Raw genomic sequence first — 20624 nt, 5'->3', positions numbered from 1 at the left:
TTGAGCTATTGTTGAATCAGTACAGAGAAATCCACTGCAGGAGTAAACATTCTTCTGAGCATTCTTCATGCCTTAAAAAAAGAAAAGCAAACAGCTAGGGTTTATTTACTTTACTAACACACCCAGATTCGGAAGCTGGTGCAGGCCAGGCGATAGTCAGGTAAATAAATACAGAACAGATCAGAGCCTTGAGCACTGGGGAACAGTGGCAACAAACATAGGAAGCTGCTTTGTGACGCCTAGGGAGAAACTTATTGACAGTAAGAGCAGTTTGATGTTGGAACTAGAATGGCAGCCGAGGTGGTAGGACTGAGCTGAAATCTGTCGAAGGAAGTGCTGAGCTTAGCCTCTGCTCCTTCCAGCGCTCCTACCTAAGCTGGCTGCTTCCTGTTTGCTATTTCACTAATATATGCATTTTTATGTACGCTTTAGCATACTACTTTATATAGGTCTACATTGCAATAGTGTTGGGCAGAAGCATTCGGAGGAGAAATGAACCTCTGATTTTTGCCACCGCATGAATTCCTCACAGTCCTGTTCTGGTCTTGCGGAGGAGCTCAAGAGGCTGGGCAGCACTGCAAGGCGAGTTGTCGTCACACCACGGAGTGGCTAACTTTGCTCCAACAAAGGCAAGATGGAACCAATGGTTTGAGTCAGTATGTAGTCTAGTGATTAGAGTGCTGGGTCTAGGACCTGGGATGCAAATAGTTAAAATCCCTTCTCAGCCACAATTCTCATGGGTTGGTGACCTTGGGACCAGTCAACGTCTACCTAACCTACCTCACAGGTAGCTGTATTAATACAAAGAAATTTCAGAAATAGACTGGAAAGAGAAGTGGCTGAATTACAACTAATCACCAAACTTAAAACCATGGAGAAACCTGGTCTGAACAAAGACATTGGATTCTTATCTCATTATACATGACAAAGCTATCTTTAGCCATCTCACCCCTTGCCTTTCCTGCAGGACTAATTGCAGCCGTTAAGAGTCGTCAACAGGTTTTCCACACCTATCAGCTGATCACCCATTCCCACCACCCTTCTGAGTAATACCTCTCCCCACCCCCTCACTGTATTTAAGGGTTTGGTGACTTCCGTCTCAGTGTATCTGAAGAAGTGTGCATGCACACGAAAGCTCATACCAAGAACAAACTTAGTTGGTCTCTAAGGTGCTACTGGAAAGAATTTTTTATTTTATTTTGTTTTGTTTTGACTATGGCAGACCAACACGGCTACCCACCTGTAACTACCTCACAGGGTTCTTGTGGGGATAGTATGGGGAGCGGGAGAACCATGCACCCCAATTGGAACTCCTTACAGGAAAGGTGGCCTGTAAATATAATAAATTTATGAATAAATGCTCGCTTCATGGTGTCTACTTGGCAATTTCCATTCACCTTTCATTTATTTTATCTTGATCATCGCATTTAGCTGAACACCTGAGGCAATGCCCTTAAACACATTTTCTCTTGTGCATCACTCAGAATCCCAGCCCACATCAATAAGCGTCCCTTGTCACTTTGCCTTCCCTTGAGGACCTGTGGCCTTTCAAGAAAGAGTCATCTGAACCATGAAGAAAGCCTGTCAGGGTGTACAAGTCAGGCATCTGATGCTCAGCAGGTGCGGTGATGGTGCAAAGCTAATTAAAAATATGTAAAGGGGAGGGAGGAAGAAGCAATCCTGTTAGCTTGCTGGTGGCTTCTGCTGTTGCACTCAGATCCTGCTTGGGAGCTCCTTATAGGCACCTAATTGGTCATGAATACAACACAATGCAGGACTATATATAGGACTGTATATAGGGCTTTGGTCTGATTCAGCAGGGCTCTGCTAAGGTACTTATGGTCCCCGGGTGTGGGATTTGGGAAGTCACTCTCTGTGAGTATAAGAGGAGCCCTGATGGATCAGACCAAAGGCCCACCTCGTCTAGCATCCTGTTCTCACAGAGGCCAGTCAGATGCCCGAGGGCAACAGCATCCACATCACTTAACAAAAGCTATTAAAGGTGTTCAGTAGGTGTAAGAAGTACAGAGTAAGGACACTCCCAGCACCAGAGGCAGTATACCTCTGATAACCATTTGCCAGGGGTAATGATGGGGAAAACTATTGCCTTTATGTCCTGCTTGACCACTGAGAGAAGCAGAATGTTGGGCAAGATTCAATAAAATCTTATAAAAACAAAAAAAGAATGTTGGGCAAGATGGACCTTTGGTCCAATGCATCAGGGTTCTTAGGTTCTTGTGTTCCCCTAAGGTAGATATAGGTCATTGGAGATACGTAGTGTTCAGGGCTGGCGCATCCATTTAGGCAAACTAGGCAGTTGCCTAGGGCGCCAAAATGGAGGGGGCGCAGGCCAGTCTGCCCCCGCCCCCCACCACCGCCAGCGGCAGAGTGGTGGGGGAGGGGGAACAGCCCGAAATCGGGCTTCTCCGCCCCCTCCACCAGCGGCAGAGTGACGGGGGAGGGGGGAGCAGCCCAAAATCGGGCTTCTTCGCAGGGCCGGTGCTAGGGATTGGCGGGGCGCGCGCCAGAAGGTGATCTCGCCTAGGGCGCAAAAAACCCTAGCACCGGCCCTGGTAGTGTTACCTTTGGTGTGATGTGTCCTGTTACCTAACCATGTGCTAAATGGCACGGTTGAGTGTCACAAAGGCAATCTTTCACATACTTGAATGGATTGCCTTATTTCTGACTGTTGACCTGTTTTGGGAACTTGTTTCAAGAATGCCAATATCTAAAGTCCTGATGCAGAGGGTCCTTGTTGGTACAATGTAAAGTTGGGCAGTGGGTTGGAGATGTCTGGGTCACGGCTTCTAGTTTCCATGAATCAGAGGTCCTGCGCCATAGGAGAGGCAGCACATACACATGCTAATGAGTGCATGCACTGCATGTGCAATCCATACTCAAAGAAAATGGAGGGCATGGATCATGCATTTGGATGTGCCAGTATGCACTAGAGACTTCCCTATTACAATTTGTCCATATCCTTGAGCTGATTTGTTTAAGATTTGCCCAGAGCTGAATGCAGTACTCCAGATGAGATCTGGCTATTTCAGGAGAAAGCAGAGCTATTGCCTATGGTTTTGTTAATGCACCCTAAAATGCACTCGTCATTTGCAGCGGCCATATCACACGTTTTGCCCATTATCTCTTTGATAATAGTATTTGCCTGAAATACTCCAGATAAACCTAATCACAGTTCTGCACATTTCTGCTATGTCGCACACATTAACAAAAAAGGGACAAAAAAAATCTTCTCATCTATTTTTTCAGCTTTTGGGGGCTATTGTGCTCAGACTTGACTTCTGCACGGAGAGTCGTTTGATCAATTCTTCATCTTTCTTCGTGCACCATCTAAGTTTGATTCAGCCTTCCCTTATTCAGACAATGGATTGAACAAATCTGTAACATAAACCACTTGGAGTCATTTCTTTGAGTAAAGTGATTAATAAATATAAATCATCATCATATCTTTAAAATAATGGAAAATTGTTCGCCATAGTAGGACAGAGCAAGTAACTAAGGCAGAGCTTTCCAAACTGTGTGTTGGGACACATTAGTGTGTCGGCTGCAGTGTGTATGTGTGTCATGTGAACACTCCCTGCACTTCCCCTGGGGCTGGAAAGGGGTTAGTTTAACCTCCGGTTTGCTAGTACAACTGAATTATTGTGTCACGAAATGATGCATGTCTAAAAAGTGTTTCACCAACATGAAAAGTTTGGAAAGCTCTGACCTAAGGAATGGTAATGAATACAAGGGCTGGGGTGGGTTAGTCTTTTGCTTGGGACCCAACAGTAATATATACAGGTATGTTGATTTTTCCCAAGTGGTGGGAACCTAAGTTTCCTTTGGAAATGAGAGCATGTGAGACGTCTTGGTATTATATGATAATAAGGTTTATTTGCACATATATATACAGGTGGAGCATAGGTGGAGCTTCACAACACTAAACATTGCAACAGATGCCTTACCAGTTCACTGTTCCCCAAGAGATTTCTAGGGAAACCATGAGACCCATCATGATTTATTAGAGAAAACAGCTTTGCCCTTTGTGTCCCAATCTACCCCAGTTACAACTATCCCACCTGCTTTCTTCGTTCACGCTAACCACATGTGCAGCTTACTGGTGATCTTCACATGGCCCTCCCTGGAGGCTTTCAGTGTGGCTGACGCAGTGCCCATGCCAGCCCTGCTGCCAAATTCATTCTTGCAAAATTCCAAGGAGAGAAGAGCACCGTAGACGTGATAAGTCTTGGTCGTCTCTACCTCTGTATAATGTTGGCTTTCCTGCCTTCCACAATAGGCACCATGGACTACTAGCCAGATCCATCAAAGGAGGAAAGGATGAGGGAGATCAATGATAGATATTTATTTGCATCAGCAACAAGCCATTGCAATTTATTTAAGACAATAAAGAGATGAAATTGCCAAACTAAGTTAAAAATTATACGTTTTAAAACTCAGAGCGCATATTCTTGCCCTTATTTTAACGACAGTTGCTGGAAATGCTGTGTTGTTTGCCATCACCAACATACCTTGATCCACAAGAGAAAACAGATGGAGTGTGTGGGTCTGAATGAGCCCAGGCCCTACCCACCACCAGCTGGAACATGGTACCTGATCACCAACCCTTGGGGCCAAATTCCTTCTCGCCCCTGCCTTACACAAATCAAATTAATTAATTCCACAGTAGGGGCAGGGCAGGGAAATGAGTCGAGATGATGTAATAATTGTACCCCGCTTTTTTAGCAACATATGATGAGCTCAGAGCGGCTCACAATAGCATTAAAAAAACAATCAAAACATTGCAAACACTGTCATATCAAATGCAATAGCATATAAAGCAAACAACAACACCAAATACATCAAAACAATTGATACAGTTCAACAAAGTCATAGGCAAACCATCTTCCTAAAATGCTGTCTTCCTCCAGAAAAGACCAGCCAGCCAGCCGTCTTCATTGCAAGGAAAGAAACTGACTACTCAACCAGAGCCACAAGGATAGTTTCTGGCAGTTCTACCAGACTGTTAACAGTCATTAACAACCAAGAATCACGGGGCTAAAAGGGGCTCCGAGTTTGACGTCATCCAGCTCATCCCTAATCTCACTTCAATATCTATGTGAAAATCACTGCAGGAGACCTAACCTATGACACACCACCAGCAACATATTGCACTGTTGAAAGGGAATCGTGGAAATAGCACACAAAATTCAACATCTGGAGGAGAAGACCAGAGATACTGGCCCCCAAATGAAACTATTCCCCCAAATGAAACTGGCCCCCAAATGAAACTATTCCCAAAGTCCCCCTCCCCTGATCCTACTGTAATCCACTGAGCAATCACCTCCTTTTGCAATCAGGTGGCTTGCCCTTGGTTGCAATGTCCAGGTGCACTCTTCAAAGCCACCATCCAAAAATCCTGGGTCTGGTAATAAGCTTTGAGGGACACTAATCTTTTGTAATCAAATGCTATTGTTAAGGGAACTGGGCAAGATCATTTCATGGCTCAGAGGAAATGGTAAGCTTCTTTCTCAGAATGTTCCCCCCACCATCTCATCCTTTGTGCTACGGAGTCGGACCATGCTTTTCTCATAGGCTGTTTAAATCCACATTATTCTCCTTGCCTCCATTTTCTCTCCTATGAACACAGCCAAATTCCCTTACTTGCCAGAAACTTTTATAAGGCTTGGTTGTATTTGCAAGGAGAGACAAGAGCGCCTTTCTAAACGAGCAATGCAAAGAAATAGAGGAAAATAACAGAATGGGAAAAACCAGAGATTTGTTCAAGAAAATTGGAGATATGAAAGGAACATTTCGTACAAAGATTACCACAATTAAGGACAAAAGTGGAAAGGACCTAACAGAAGCAGAAGACATCAAGAAGAGGTGGCAAGAATACACAGAGGAATTATACCAGAAAGATATGGAGGTCTCATACACCCCAGGTAGTGTGGTTGCTGACCTTGAGCCAGACATCCTGGAGAGTGAAGTCAAATGGGCCTTAGAAAGCCTTGCTAACAACAAGGCCAGTGGAAGTGATGATATTCCAGCTGAACTATTTAAAATTTTAAAAGATGATGCTGTTAAGGTGCTACACTCAATATGCCAGCAAGTTTGGAAAACTCAGCAGTGGCCAGAGGATTGGAGAAGATCAGTCTACATCCCAATCCCAAAGAAGAGCAGTGCCAAAGAATGCTCCAACTACCGCACAATTGCACTCATTTCACACGCTAGCAAGGTTATGCTTAAAATTCTACAAGGCAGGCTTAAGCAGTATGTGGACCGAGAACTCCCAGAAGTGCAAGCTGGATTTCGAAGGGGCAGAGGAACCAGAGACCAAATTACAAACATGCGCTGGATTATGGAGAAAGCTAGAGAGTTTTAGAAAAACATCTACTTCTGTTTCATTGACTACGCAAAAGCATTTGACTGTGTCGACCACAGCAAACTATGGCAAGTTCTTAAAGAAATGGGAGTGCCGGATCACCTCATTTGTCTCCTGAGAAATCTCTATGTGGGACAAGAAGCTACAGTTAGAACTGGATATGGAACAACTGATTGGTTCAAAATTGGGAAAGGAGTATGACAAGGCTGTATATTGTCTCCCTGCTTATTTAACTTATATGCAGAATTCATCATGCGAAAGGCTGGACTGGATGAATCCCAAACTGGAATTAAGATTGCCGGAAAAAATATCAACAACCTCAGATATGCTGATGATACTACCTTGATGGCAGAAAGTGATGAGGAATTAAAGAACCTTTTAATGAGGGTGAAAGAGGAGAGCGCAAAATATAGTCTGAAGCTCAACATCAAAAAAACTAAGATCATGGCCACTGGTCCCATCACCTCCTGGCAAATAGAAGGGGAAGAAATGGAGGCAGTGAGAGATTTCACTTTTTTGGGTTCCATGATCACTGCAGATGGTGACAGCAGTCACGAAATTAGAAGACGCCTGCTTCTTGGGAGAAAAGCAATGACAAACCTAGACAGCATCTTAAAAAGCAAAGACATCACCTTGCCGCCAAAGGTCTGTATAGTTAAAGCTATGGTTTTCCCAGTAGTAATGTACGGAAGTGAGAGCTGGACCATCAAGAAGGCTGATCGCCGAAGAATTGATGCTTTTGAATTATGGTGCTGGAGGAGACTCTTGAGAGTCCCATGGACTGCAAGAAGATCAAACCTATCCATTCTCAAAGAAATCAGCCCTGAGTGCTCACTAGAAGGACAGATCCTGTAGTTGAGGCTCCAGTACTTTGGCCACCTCATGAGAAGAGAAGACTCCCTAGAAAAGACCCTGATGTTGGGAAAGATGGAGGGCACAAGGAGAAGGGGACGACAGAGGATGAGATGGTTGGACAGTGTTCTCGAAGCTACCAACATGAGTTTGGCCAAACTGCAAGAGGCAGTGAAGGATAGGCGTGCCTGGCGTGCTCTGGTCCATGGGGTCACGAAGAGTCGGACACGACTGAACGACTGAACAACAACTCCAGATTTTAAGTGCTGCAAAATGCTGTCTTCATTTTTCCTTCAGTTGTTCTGTCCGTTTCCTCTCTGAAAAGCCACGTAATGATACTCCTTGATGCGTTCCATTGTGGAAGCGATGTAGCAGTCAAAATAGAACATTCCTCCCTAACGCCTATCTCAGTTGGACTTTTAACCCAGGAAACCAGTGGTTTATTGAAAACCAGTCTGAGTTACAGTTTATAGCTCAGTGGTAGAGTACATGCTTTGTGTGCAGGTAGCCCTGGGTTCTTCAGTTCCTGGCATCTCCACTTAAGAAGGACCTGGGAAATGGTACTTCGAGAATACTGATGAGATGGTTGGACAGTGTTCTCGAAGCGACTGGCATGAGTTTGGCCAAACTGCAGGAGGCAGTGGAGGATAGGGGTGCCTGGTGTGCTCTGGTCCATGGGGTCACGAAGAGTTGGACCCGACTGAACGACTGAACAACAACAACAACAACAACAGCCCTGGGTTCTTCAGTTCCAGGCATCTCCACTTAAGAAGAACCTGGGAAATGGTACTGGGAAGGACCTCACTGTCCCTGAGATCTTGGAGTGTGATGCCTTCCAGATTTTGTGCAACTACAACTCCCATCATCCCTGCCCATTGGCCTTGTTGGCTGGGGCTGATGAGGCAACACCTGGAGAGCACCCCATTGGCTACCTCTGGTTACGAACTTAATTCGTTCTGGAGGTCCGTTCTTAACCTGAAACCATTCTTAACCTGAGGTACCACTTTAACTAATGGGGCCTCCTGCTGCTGCCGCGCCGCCGGCGCACAATTTCTGTTCTCATTCTGAGGTAAAGTTCTTAACCCGAGGTACAGCGGAGTCTGTAACCTGAAGTGTTTGTAACCCGAGGTACCACTGTAATGGTATAGGTGGACAAATTGTTTGATTCAGTAAAGGTTGGTCTCATACTCTACAGTGGTACCTCGCTAGATGAATGCCTCACTAGACGAAAGGCATTCGCTAACGAAAGGGTCACTCGCAAGACGAATTTTCCTATGGCTGTGACTTGCAAAACGAAAACATTTTGTGGTGTGTGTGTGTCCCCCCCCCCCGTAAAACTGTGCTTCCTCCGACCGTGCTTCGCAAGACGAAATTTCCGCCATACGACAACACTCGCGGAACGAATTAATTTCTTCTTGCGAGGCACCACTGTATATGCAGTAAAAAGCCCATCATAGGAACATAGGAAGCTGCCCTAAACCTATTTGATGAGCTGTGCAGTCTAAGCTCAGTTTTGAGATAAACCACAAGAAGGGATAATGGGGGCCTCAAAGCTGCCCACCCACAGTGAGCAGGCACCTTGGTCAGTCTTCCCCACTATCATGAGATGCATTATATTTCTCTCTAAATTACAGTCAGCATTTGTGAACCATAAATAGATCTAAATCATTAGATACGCATTAGCATCAATAGCTACAAATTAGCACATGCAAATTTCATGCCATTTGCATCCTTGTTATTTCATGATGCATTTCCTCTGGGAGTGGCTAGGAGGTGTTCATAACTCTTCAGCCTAGAATCATAGAGTTGGAAGAGACCACAAGGGCCATCCAGTCCAACCCCCTGCCAAGCAGGAAACACCGTCAAAGCATTCCGCTTAAAGACCTCCAAAGAAGGAGACTCCACCACACTCCTTGGCAGCAAATTCCACTGTCGAACAGCTCTTACTGTCAGGAAGTTCTTCCTAATGTTTAGGTGGAATCTTCTTTCTTGTAGTTTGAATCCAATATTCTTTAGCGGGGTGGGGGCTGGTGTACAAATAGGACTATGTGTCCTAGAATTGTAGAGTTGGAAGGGGCCACGAGGGTCATCCTGTTCAATCCCCTGCAACAGAGGAATCTTTTGCCCAACGTGGGGCTCGAACCCACAACCCTGAGATTTAGGATGCTGTACGACAGATGGTTGGACAGTGTTATCGAAGCGACTGGCATGAGTTTGGCGAAACTGCGGGAGGCAGTGGAGGATAGGCGTGCCTGGCGTGCTCTGGTCCATGGGGTCACAAAGAGTCGGACACGACTGAACGACTGAACAACAACAACACTGACTGAGCTACTCACTTTCTGCCCAAACTACCCAAATTCAGAGAACTGTTAAAACTTAAGTTCTATTAAAAATTCTTAAGGTACTGTTCACTCTGCTAACCCACAATTCTTCTGAAGCCAGTACAGGGCATGTTCTTGCAGAATAGAGAGTCTTCAGCAACATGTAATAGAGAGGCGCCCTCAAGCTGTGAACACAGGTGTATAAGAGCGTCTCCATTTTCATCTCTGAAATGTGCAAATATAAGCCACCGTTCCTGTGACGCTTGCAGCAGGATACTCAAGAGGAGAGTGTAGCTTGCTTGCGCAAGGGTGCTTAAAAAAACCAAAAAACACTGCAAAAACAAAGCAATGAGCAGGTCCTCTATGTTTATGCCTTCTGCTTTATGCTCAGTGCATCCATCTCGTATCATCAGAGACCACAAAGCAATTAGCCTCCATGTGGCTCCTTTATAATGCACTGATCCTGCCTGAGGGTTTTCTGGAGTGGGAGACCTTAGCCACATACAGCGGAGACACATGCAGCAGTGTGAAGCGACAAAATCCAGACCCACTGGCCGTTCTTTTCAACTAGCTTAAAATAGACCTTTGTTTAATATATAAGAACCTCTTCTCTGCATATTCTTTATGTATTGAATATGCAAAGAACCGTGAATCACAAATGAGACACAGAAAGAATGAGTTGGTTAGCAGAGATTTGGTAGCTGCTTTGGGAGGGAATCGATAGTTTTCTAGTTGTTTTATTGACTTACGTTGCAAGTCACTTCCAATGGCCATTACCTGGAAAGGTGACCAATAAATATCTAAAATAAATAAATATGGTTATCATTCTATTAACCCCCTTTCTGTTAAAATTGCTCAGAGCCTGTTTAACATCTCTGCAGAGAGAGCTAAATACCTCTCAGATTAGATCTTAGCTTTGGGTTGGCTAACCTCATAGAGGTCAAAGATTTTACTGTCTACACACCATACATTTAAAGCACATTCCTCCCCAAGAATCCTGGGAACTGCAGCTTACACCTTCCAGAACTTCAGTTCCCAGAACTCTTAAGAAACTACCCTTCCCAAGATTTTTTGGGGGGATGCATTAAATGATTGGTGTGTACTAATGAACTCCTTCATTTAATAAATCTACCTTCCGGCTGGCACACAGAAGCACAGAAAACAAAGCTTGGATTGAGTTACAGGTAGGTAGCCGTGTTGGTCGGCCATAGTCGAAACAAAATAAAATAAAAAATTCCTTCCAGTAGCACCTTAGAGACCAACTAGGTTTGTTCTTGGTATGAGCTTTCGTGTGCATGCACACTTCTTCAGATACCAAGAACAAACTTAGTTGGTCTCTAAGGTGCTACTGGAAAGAATTTTTTTATTTTGTTTTGACTTTAGATACACTGAAAGCTTGGATTGATTCTAGTTACCAGGAGCATACCTAGGGGTTTGGCCCCTGCCAAGAACCACAGGCCCGGGGGGGGGGGGGACAAAAATCGTGCCTCTGGCTCAGAGTGGCTACGAACCCATCCACTCCCACAGGCTGCTCCTCCACCACTCTGGGCGTACACATGACATCACGCTTGTGACACAGATGTGTGACACCACACATGTCAGGATGAGCCTGTGAGGCGCAACAAGGCCCTCTGCTGCTGTGGGGAGATCCGGCAGGGCCCAGCCCCTCAAATTTTGGGGGGGCTGCTCCGCCCTATCTCCGCTTATAGGGGGCAGGGGCAGCTGAGCTGTCCTTAGCCCCATAGAGTTGGTGCCTATGATAGCCCAATAGTAGAGCACATGGTTCAATCCTTAGCATCTCCAGATAGGGGCTGGGAGAGAGAGACTTCCTGTCTGAAACCCTGGAGAGCCACGACCAACTAGTAGTGCCCCTCCAGATGTTATTGGAGTCTAACTCCCATCAGCTCCAGCCAGGATGGAGCATAGGAGCGGCACTCCAGCCAGATCTGGAGGGTCACAGCTTCCCTGTTCCTGGTGAAAGCAGTACAGAGCTGGATGGAGCCGTGGTCTGGCTCGGTGTAAGGCCCCTTCTTGTCTTCCAATCCATGGGTTCTCCTGCAGCTCCATGTTTCTACCCTAATTTAACAACAAGAAACGCTTAGACAAATTTATGAAAGATAAGGCTCTCAATACTCTCTTGTTTACCATCTCCAGCATCTGATGCAGCATGCCTCTGAAAACCAGTTGCTGGGGAACATGAGCAGAATATGGTTAATGTCTTGCTCATGGGCATCTGGTTTGGCCACTTTGGGAACAGGATACTACACTAGATGGCTCTTTGGTCTGACCCAGCAGGGCTCTACTTATGTTTACAAGGATCTAAGCAGCAACATCTACAATTATATTTTCTGTGAATGCCCCTGAAGCGATCAGAATCCATCCAACATGTTTTAACGGCTGCCCTGTGGGAGGGCTGAAAGAGAGCCATCCTTTCATGCCTTTGTCCTTCTGATATCCTGTACCTGCTCTAGCAAAGATGCCAACACTTTTGTAAATTGTGTTCCGTAGAAAGGGAAGGATGAGTCAAAAGCAGTGGCACGGAGAACGTCATTATGGCTGGACTGCTTTAGAAGTGAGGTGTTTATGCTGTCTGTAATCTGATTAGAATGTAGTAAGAGCAATCACACATTCCCAGAGGGGAAGAAAATCAAGTTACATTGCATCTGCAGGATGTGGGAAAGAGCTGGAAATATTAAAGGCGACACACAGCTGCTGAAGCCTAAAGGAAGATGGGATTATTTTGTAAAGCGCTAATATTTGCCGTGTGATTATAGCAGGTAGTATATTAGGAATCAGAGGGACGCGGGTGGCGCTGTGGGTTACACCACTGAGCCTAGGGCTTGCTGATCAGAAGGTCGGCGGTTCAAATCCCCGCGATGGGGTGAGCTCCTGTTGCTCGGTCCCAGCTCCTGCCCACCTAGCAGTTCGAAAGCACGTCAAAAGTGCAAGTAGATAAATAGGTACCGCTGTGGTGGGAAGGTAAACGGTGTTTCCGTGCGCTGCTCTGGTTCGCCAGAAGCGGCTTTGTCATGCTGGCCACATGACCCGGAAGCTGTAAGCAGGCTCCCTCGGCCAGTAACACGAGATGAGCGCCACAACCCCAGAGTCGGACACGACTGGACCTAATGGTCAGGGGTCCCTTTACCTTTACCTTTATATTAGGAATTGTCAAGTGAAACTCTACTTAAAACATGAGTCAAAGCATTTTTGTGCAAACGGCACAGCATGCAGTGTACTGGAAATATAAGGATTTAAGGGCCTATAGAAAATAGGGCCACCTAGTCCAATAGCCTGAGGAGAACTCAGCATTCTCGGTTGCCACAGAATGCTGTGTGACAGTTTGGGAAGGGTAAGGAAATGGGGAAGAGGGAATTGGATGGTAGAGCGCCTGGCTGACTCTAAACGGGAGAACTTCACATTGCAGATTCCCACCTGCCATCACCATCATGTGTGTATATACTAATAGATCATTGTATATACTAATAATGGACTCAAAACAGCACCTAAAGAATTATCTCCACCCAAAAAAAGGTCTGCCCTCCCTCACAACAGTCCAATGAGGACTGAACGTGCTCAAAAATGAAGAAGCGGGGATGAAATGGAATATTCTGGGAAATGGTATGCCTGGCTGGCTGGCAGCCTGAACAGAACCACTCCATACTGCAACATTTTGTTGCAGATTCAGTGTGTGTGTGTGTGTGTGTGTGTGTGTGTGTCCACACACACACACACACACACACACACGTATGAAAGAGGGAGAGATGGAAAAGTAATTGGATGCTTTTAGGTGTTTCTCCGGGAGAACCTTTCTCTTACAGAGGCAGTGGAAGCAGTGGCTTCGCTCTTCCATTTCATAAGACTGGGCTTTGGTGGGCTAGAGAGTGCAAGTCTGATGAGCTAAGAAAAAACTTACTCCCCCCCCCTCCCAACTAACTGCCATGGACCCTCCTGAGTCCAACATGTTCAGAGCATTACACTGACCGCCACACAGTTATTGGTGGGCATGATCTTCCGCTTGAAGGTGAACACCTCTTTCAATCCGCTTCGGAAGCGATCGTGCAGCCAGGCATATAGGAAGGGGTTGCAGCAGGAGGAGCTCATAGCAAACCAGTGGCAGAGCAGCTGGATCAGAAGGAAGTAGTCCTTGTTGATGAGGTTGATGTCAATGTCACGGAGGACGTTGAAGACGTGGATGGGGAGCCAGCAGATGGCAAAGGCGGCCACCACCAGCACAAGCAAGCGGAAGATCTTCCTCTTCCGCAGGCGGTCGAACTCCGCCTGGTTCTGCGTCGGGTGGCCAGGCACAACGCGGTTCTTCAGCTTAATGGTGATGCAGATGTAGGAGAGGGAGACGGCCGAGAGGGGGAGGATGTAGGTGATGATCAAGGTGCTGTAGGCATAGACCAGGCGCTCTTTCCCCTCTTCCATCCAGAACTCCTCGCAGATGGCAAAGCCTTCCTTCTGGAACTCCACGTGGTATGTGTGGGCAATAGCGGGGGCCACCAAGGCACAGGAGAGCAGCCAGATCCCACCGATGATGTACACACAGGTAGTGAAGGAAATGCGCCTCTTAAGGAGGTGCACGGTGGTGTAGTACCTGGGGAAGAGAGCAAAGACAGTGAAGAAGAAGAAGAAGAAGAAGAAGAAGAAGAAGAAGAAGAAGAAGAAGAAGAAGAAGAAGAGGAGGAGGAGGAGGAGTTTGGATTTGGTATCCTGCTTTTCACTACCCGAAGGAGTCTCAAAGCGGCTAACATTCTCCTTTCCCTTCCTCCCCCACAACAAACACTCTGTGAGGTGAGTGGGGCTGAGAGACTTCGGAGAAGTGTGACTAGCCCAAGGTCACCCAGCAGCTGCATGTGGAGGAGCGGAGACACGAACCCGGTTCCCCAGATTACGAGTCTACCACTCTTAACCACTACACCACACTGGATGCTTTCTCTTACAAAAGGAACGGGGAACCTGCAGCCCTCCGGATATCATTGGACTCCCATCAAGCTCAGCCAAGCACAGCCAAAGGACGGGGAGCATGGGAGTTGGTGGAATATGTACACACACACACACACACACACACACACACACACACACACAGTGTGTGTGTGTGTGTGTGTGTGGAGAGAGAGAGAGAGAGAGAGGAGAGAGAGAGAAACTGCCTAGTCCTGAGTCAGTTCATTGGTCCATCTAGTTCTGTACTGTCTACTCTGACTGGCAGCGACAATCCAGGGTTTGGGGCATGGGTCTTTCCCACTTCTACCTGGACCCCCTGGGGAATGAACCAGGGACCTTCCACCTGCAAAGCAGATGCTCTGCCCCTGAGCTACACCCCCTCCAGCTCCAATGGGAGAGAGGATAGCTCCTTTGGTTAAGGATACTTAAGATCAGTGGCCAACAGCTGCATCCTAAAACCAGAGGGAGCCTGCCTACAGAAGAGCAGCCCGGCTTCCTTTCCAGAGTCTCCTGTTTTAATTCTTTTAATGGGATTGCTTTAATTTTGTATTTTATATATGCATGTTTTTAAATCTCAATGGGATTGATGCTTACAATTTAACATTTATGTAACTGGTTTTTATATTTTGTAAACTGCTTAGAAGCCTGTTTTGGCATATATTGCCGATTTATTGGGTCTGTTTTATAGATTATTGTATGGGTTTTACTGTAGCGTTCTCCCCCCCCCCCCCGGTTTTAAGGTGTGCTTTCTGCTCTTAAAATATTGTAAGTTTCTTGGAGACTCCTTATATGTCAAGCCACTAATAAACTGAATAAATAATGCTGATAATAATTAAGTGGCATATAAAATAAACTAATAATAATAATAATAATAATAATAATAATAATAATAATAGCATTTTTTGTAAAAAGGCGGGGCAGCATGGTCCCCCTTCCTGACAAAGTATTCTAGAAAGCTTGCTATCCTACCATAATCTATGCTGCCGACACGGTTCCTAAGACCAGCAGCCACAATGAATGATCCCCAAGGTCTCTTCCAACTCTGCAATTCTATGTCCTATGTCTTGAGCAACTTAGAGGAAAGGTCAGAGGCAAATGCAACAGTAATTTTGGGTACATTCCCTGGTTCGTGCAGCATGCTTATTGTGAGCAGCAAAACCCCTTACATCACTTATACATGTCTACTTGGGAAACCACCCTACTGAGTTCAATGGGGCTTCTTTTCAGGGAAGCAGGTGCAGAACTATAGCTGTTGGCTGCCTTCTCCAAATAGCACTTGCACCATGTTGGACGTCTTTGGCAGCTCTTGCTATACTCAGATCCTTGTAGAGTTCCCCACCCCCACCCCCACCCCCACCACCATCCCTGGCACGGGCCATAAATGGTTTCTGTTTTAGAGCAACACTGGCAATATTGCAGTTCAACAAGAACCACCAGAAACGCTAAGAGTACTAGCAAATGCAAACGCTAAGAGTACTAGCTAATGATCAGACCCAGAAAATTCTAGGGCTGCACACAAAAGCAGCGGAAGGCCCATGTATTTAGTCAAACACATTGTTCCCCTTGCTTTGATTTCATTAATATTCCATTTCTATGCAAGTTAATTAAACAAGAAAGGACTGTCACAAGGCAAAGCTGGTGATGGAAATTACAACCTTCCACCCTAGAACAACTCCACTCCTCGGGAACAGCAATTATTCCATCAGAAGCCTCGTTGCTGAATTACCGGTAAGTCACGGGGGGAAGTAGCTATTGTGGGGAAATGAAATAACACAGACTTTTATTTCCATTCATTGGGAAGACTGGTATTGCACAGCGGGTTCCTACCAGCCTCTCCAGAAACTCACCAACCAGCCAGAACACTCCTTTAGATCTGATTTTTTCCAAATGTGTTTTTCCACCCCCTCTCTGCAGTGTGCTAAAGCTTGGGTTTTGAGAGATAAAGTCAAAATGTGCCTTGAAGCCCTTTGGAACTTCAAGGAGCTCAGTGAGAGGGAAGAAGAAAAACGTCCCTATATCTGCCTGTGTCAGGTGGAGCCCAGACTTCTTGACCTCAGGGAACCTTTTTTCACATGGGCCCATCTGCCCCAGAACACTTATGTGTTGCAGAGCATTCCTTGGTGCAATTGAGGGTGCAATCTCCATGCGCTCCAGGCCTATTGGGCTTAGCTGTCCCCTGGCGCAGACTTTGCTTGCACCATGCTGAGAATGGGGCTACAGCTCAATGCTGGAGGGGCAACTTAGCCCTCTAAGGCCCAGATCAAGTGCACCCAGCTTCCCCAAACACACACACCCCTGCACGTATGTGTGTTCAGTTGTGGCACCCTGGCTATAGAATAGCTTCTCCAAAGATTCTTGCCTATGGTGCCTGGTCTTTTCAGTGCCAGGCGAAGATCCTTTTATTCACACAGGCTCTTTAATCGTGTTTTAAAATAATCTTGGGCTGTTGCAGCCTCCAGTTCTCAGAGTGTTTGAACTGTCAATCCCTTTTTGAGCTATGAAAAGAGGCGGTGGTCTGGCAGCAAGGATGGGAATGGGGAGAGGGGAACCATGGGAATTGTAGTTCTTCGTGGGGTAACAGGGCTCTCCCAAGAACTCTCAGCACCTTTAGCAAACTACACTCCCCAGAATTCTTAGGGGGAGCCATGGCTCTTAAAGGGCCATCATAGTGCTTTAAGTGTCCTGTGCGGCGCAAAGAGTCACTGCCAGTCAGTGTAGACAGTACTGAGCTGGGTGGACCAACGGTCCATAAAAGGCAGCTTCCTACATTACCATTGCCTACTAGATTTATGTTGCCATGGAAACATCCTATCAGAAAGATACCCATGCCCCCCCCGTTAACTTTTACATCACTGTCCTGCTTTTCAAAGAGAAAAGCTGCATTCAGCCACCTGAACAATTTGTTTCTCTGCAGCAAATAAACTATCATAATATTAACCAGAGGTTCAGTGCAACCCCTCCCCCACAAAAAACTCCACCAGACAAAGACTTATTTCCTTGAATTCTGAGAAAACTCAGCGGCAGCTCAAATAGGCATCATTCTCTGGTCTTATCCTGTTGGCTCAACTAGACCCTCCTGGGGAGAAGAGTGGGGACGAAATTAGCTTGTTCACCTACTTGGCTGGTCACAAGTTAGGAACATGATGAGAGCCTGATGGTCCTGCAGTGAGAAAGGGCAACTGTGAGGTACTGAGGGAAGATGGTTCACAAAGTGGGAATGGCAAGCAGCCAGCGATGTCTTTGTGGTTGTCATTGGAAAGACAGCAGGAGAAAGTACCCACTTAATGTCTGCTGCCCTGTAACGTCCCTTGGTCAAGTTGAAACAATAGGGCATCTGCAGAGCACAAAACCCAGGAAAGAGATGGGCTCATTTGCAATCATCTTGATATAAGCAGTGGCGTAGGAAGGGGTGGCGATGGGGGTGGGGTGCCCCGTGTTCCATGCTGGAGGGGTGACACTGCGGGCGCCCCCCCCCACGACACCCAAGCCGAGCCCCGTGGACGCTGGGGGAAAGCCACGCTCGGCGGCGGTGCGGGGCTCGCAAACCTGCTCGGTGCGCACTTTGCTATTTCCGGCTCGGGCGGAGGCGAGGGGCGGCTCCGCCTGAGCCAGAAATAGCAAAGCATGCACCGAGCAGGTTAGCTGTCGGTGCGCGCTTTGCTGCTTGGGCTGCGGGAGGAGGCAACTCCTCCCCTCCCCCCACAGCCCGAGCGGGAAGGAACGGAAGCAAAGCACCGAGTGGGCGCCGCTCTGCGCTTTGCTTCGTTCCTTCCTGCGGCACTCGGGCTGCGGGTGGAGGGAAGGGGCGGGCTTCTCTTGGGAGGGGCAGGCTTCCCTTGGGCTGCTGATGACCCTCCCTGGCTCTCCTCCACTTGATAGCGCGCATGCGCAACGGAGTGACTTCGCCCCCCGGGTTTGCCGCCCCGGGTGGCGAAGCGGCTTCCTCCGCCCCCCGATATAAGGGCCACTTCTGCATCTCAGGGGTACAGTGCAGGCTTCACAAGGTTGCAGAAGGTCCCAAGCAGGGCCACCCCACCCATGAGGTGGATGGAGACAGCCTCTTTGGGCAATGGAACCCTTTGTGGCTGCAGGAGGAGTGAGGAGAAGCAGCAGCAGTGGTTGCTTCCAGCGAGATCTCGCAAGATCTCACAAAGCTCATGTGAGATTTTGTGAGAATTACACAGGGAGATCTCGCCGGAAGTCACTGCCACGCGGCCCTGGTAAGTGAGGCTTTGGCAGGTGGGCAGCAGGGGGGCAGCACCTTCCTGTTTTGCCTCAAGTGGCAGAATGAGATAGTATGGCCCTAATCCCAAATTCAATCTCACATTTGCAAGTAGGGCTAGGAAAAGCTCCCACTTGAAACCTCGGGGAGCCTCTGCCGTTTCGTGTAGAGCTCACTTCCATAACCTGTTGAGAAAAGGCTAAGCTGGTTTTCCTCCTGAAGGTAATTACATCTCTTTAATGAAAAGTTGAGTTTAAGATGCAACCCACTGGGCTGCAACAAAAGTGCAGAACGTTGATGGAAAACATTTGCTAATGTCAATGATTGATGATGAACAGCCTTCTGTCAAAGCAATGGCTGAATGGGAGTCCTTCTGAAAAGTACTAATGCATGGGCAAGCAAACTAAGGTCCGGGGGCCAGAACCAGCACAATCACCTTCTAAATCCGGTCCAGGGACGGTCCGGGAATCAGCGTGTTTTTACATGAGTAGAATGTGTGCTTTTATTTAAAATACATCTCTGGGTTATCTGTGGGGCATAGGAATTTGTTCATCCCCCCCCCCATATAGTCCAGCCCCCCACAAGGTCTGAGGGAGTGGACTGCTGAAAAGGTTTGCTGACCCCTGACCTGGAGTAATCTGGAGCTATGAAAAGAGGTGGTGGTCTGGCAGCAAGGATGGGAATGGGGATAGGGGATCCAAATCTGGATCAGTCATTCAGGAAGCAGTTACCTGTCCACTGCGATAGCTGTGAGGGTGAAGACGGACACATATACCGTCATGGGCTGCATCAGGAACACAAAATAGCACAGGAACTTCCCAAAGACCCATCCCTGGGGGTTGAAAGCGTACGCTAGAGTAAAAGGGACACAGGTTGCACACATCAGCATGTCAGAAAAGGCCAGGTTTCCAATGAAGAAGTTGGTGACATTGTGCATTTTCTTAGTCTTGCAGATAACGTGGAGGAGGAGATAGTTCCCAAAAATGCCCACCAGCACAACCAAAGTGTAGCAGGGGATGATCAGAGGCTTGAAAGACTGGATCATCTGCACGCCGGTAAACTGAGAAGTGGAGTTGGATCCGTTTCTGAGCTCAACCTCATAGGTGCTGCCGTTGGACGGGCCATGGTCCCAGCGACCAGCGGATTCCATCAGTTGGCAGCAACCAGGGACTGCACTTAAAAACACAAGGAGGATGGAGTTGCAGTGAAGCAAGTCTTCTGAAGTTTGCCTTGGGGCCATCCTGTGTGCACAGGGCCCTGGATGACTGACTCCTTTATTTTGCTCAGGGATGAAAGGCTGATGTATCTATTGCACAAAAGGAATACTGGGTTTAGTTTGCCTGGTGCCACAAGACATCTTCTATTTCTCATGCAAATCTGTATTCACAGGCTACCCTTTGAAGAGCTTGCTTCTGCAGAATTCACAGCTTGCAGGGCAGGATGAAATGCTTTCAAGTTTGACTTGCTTACACTCATTAAGCTATAATATATCCTCCCCCACTTTGATGCCTTTCCATTTTCTTCTGGGTTGCCTCCGTTGCTTCTTCATTATTTGGCTCTTGTGTTCCAAAATTGCAACATTGCCACTACTTTTCAGTGGAATGACTGGCTCCACTGGTGCCTGAGAGATAAGATAGGGAAGGAAGGAAGGGGGGGAAAGGAGGTTTAGAATGACAAGGAATCCGGTAAACAGTTTCCCCCTAAAGACAAGCAAAGTGGAAAGCATGCTTAAAAGGCATGGCAAGCCCAAGGAGATGTTAGATGGAGAGCTTCAGGATTTTGCCACAAAGCAATTGTAGTTTGGTAGGAAACATACCACTGTGAATGTATAAGCGTGGTGGGTGTCGTGTTCCTCCTGGGGTAGTAGTTTGAGCACCTGTGACCCCCATCCTGCACTCAGCTC

At 47.0% G+C, this 20624-nt stretch overlaps 1 protein-coding gene across 1 annotated transcript; it reads right to left on the bottom strand.

The window, feature by feature from the left end:
• Positions 1-13513: 13513 nt before the first annotated feature.
• Positions 13514-20339, bottom strand: LOC117060287 (prolactin-releasing peptide receptor-like). Its single transcript, XM_033172503.1, has 2 exons — positions 19453-20339; positions 13514-14152 (listed from the first exon to the last, which is right to left on the bottom strand). Exons 1-2 carry the CDS (start codon positions 19959-19961, stop codon positions 13519-13521), a joined length of 1143 nt encoding a protein of 380 aa, XP_033028394.1. The 5' UTR covers positions 19962-20339; the 3' UTR covers positions 13514-13518.
• Positions 20340-20624: the final 285 nt, after the last annotated feature.

The sequence above is a fragment of the Lacerta agilis genome, chromosome 15, assembly GCF_009819535.1.
Source record: "Lacerta agilis isolate rLacAgi1 chromosome 15, rLacAgi1.pri, whole genome shotgun sequence".
In the NCBI taxonomy this organism is placed as follows: Eukaryota; Metazoa; Chordata; class Lepidosauria; order Squamata; family Lacertidae; genus Lacerta; species Lacerta agilis.
This window is presented reverse-complemented; position numbering and strand designations above follow the sequence as displayed.

Excerpts from the sequence above, each read along its gene's own strand:
- LOC117060287 (XM_033172503.1), bottom strand. The coding sequence starts at position 19,961 with ATGGCCCCAAGGCAAACTTCAGAAGACTTGCTTCACTGCAACTCCATC. Across the intron at positions 14,153-19,452 it reads ACAGCTATCGCAGTGGACAG|GTACTACACCACCGTGCACC; the intron begins GTAACTGCTTCC and ends TCTCTTCCCCAG.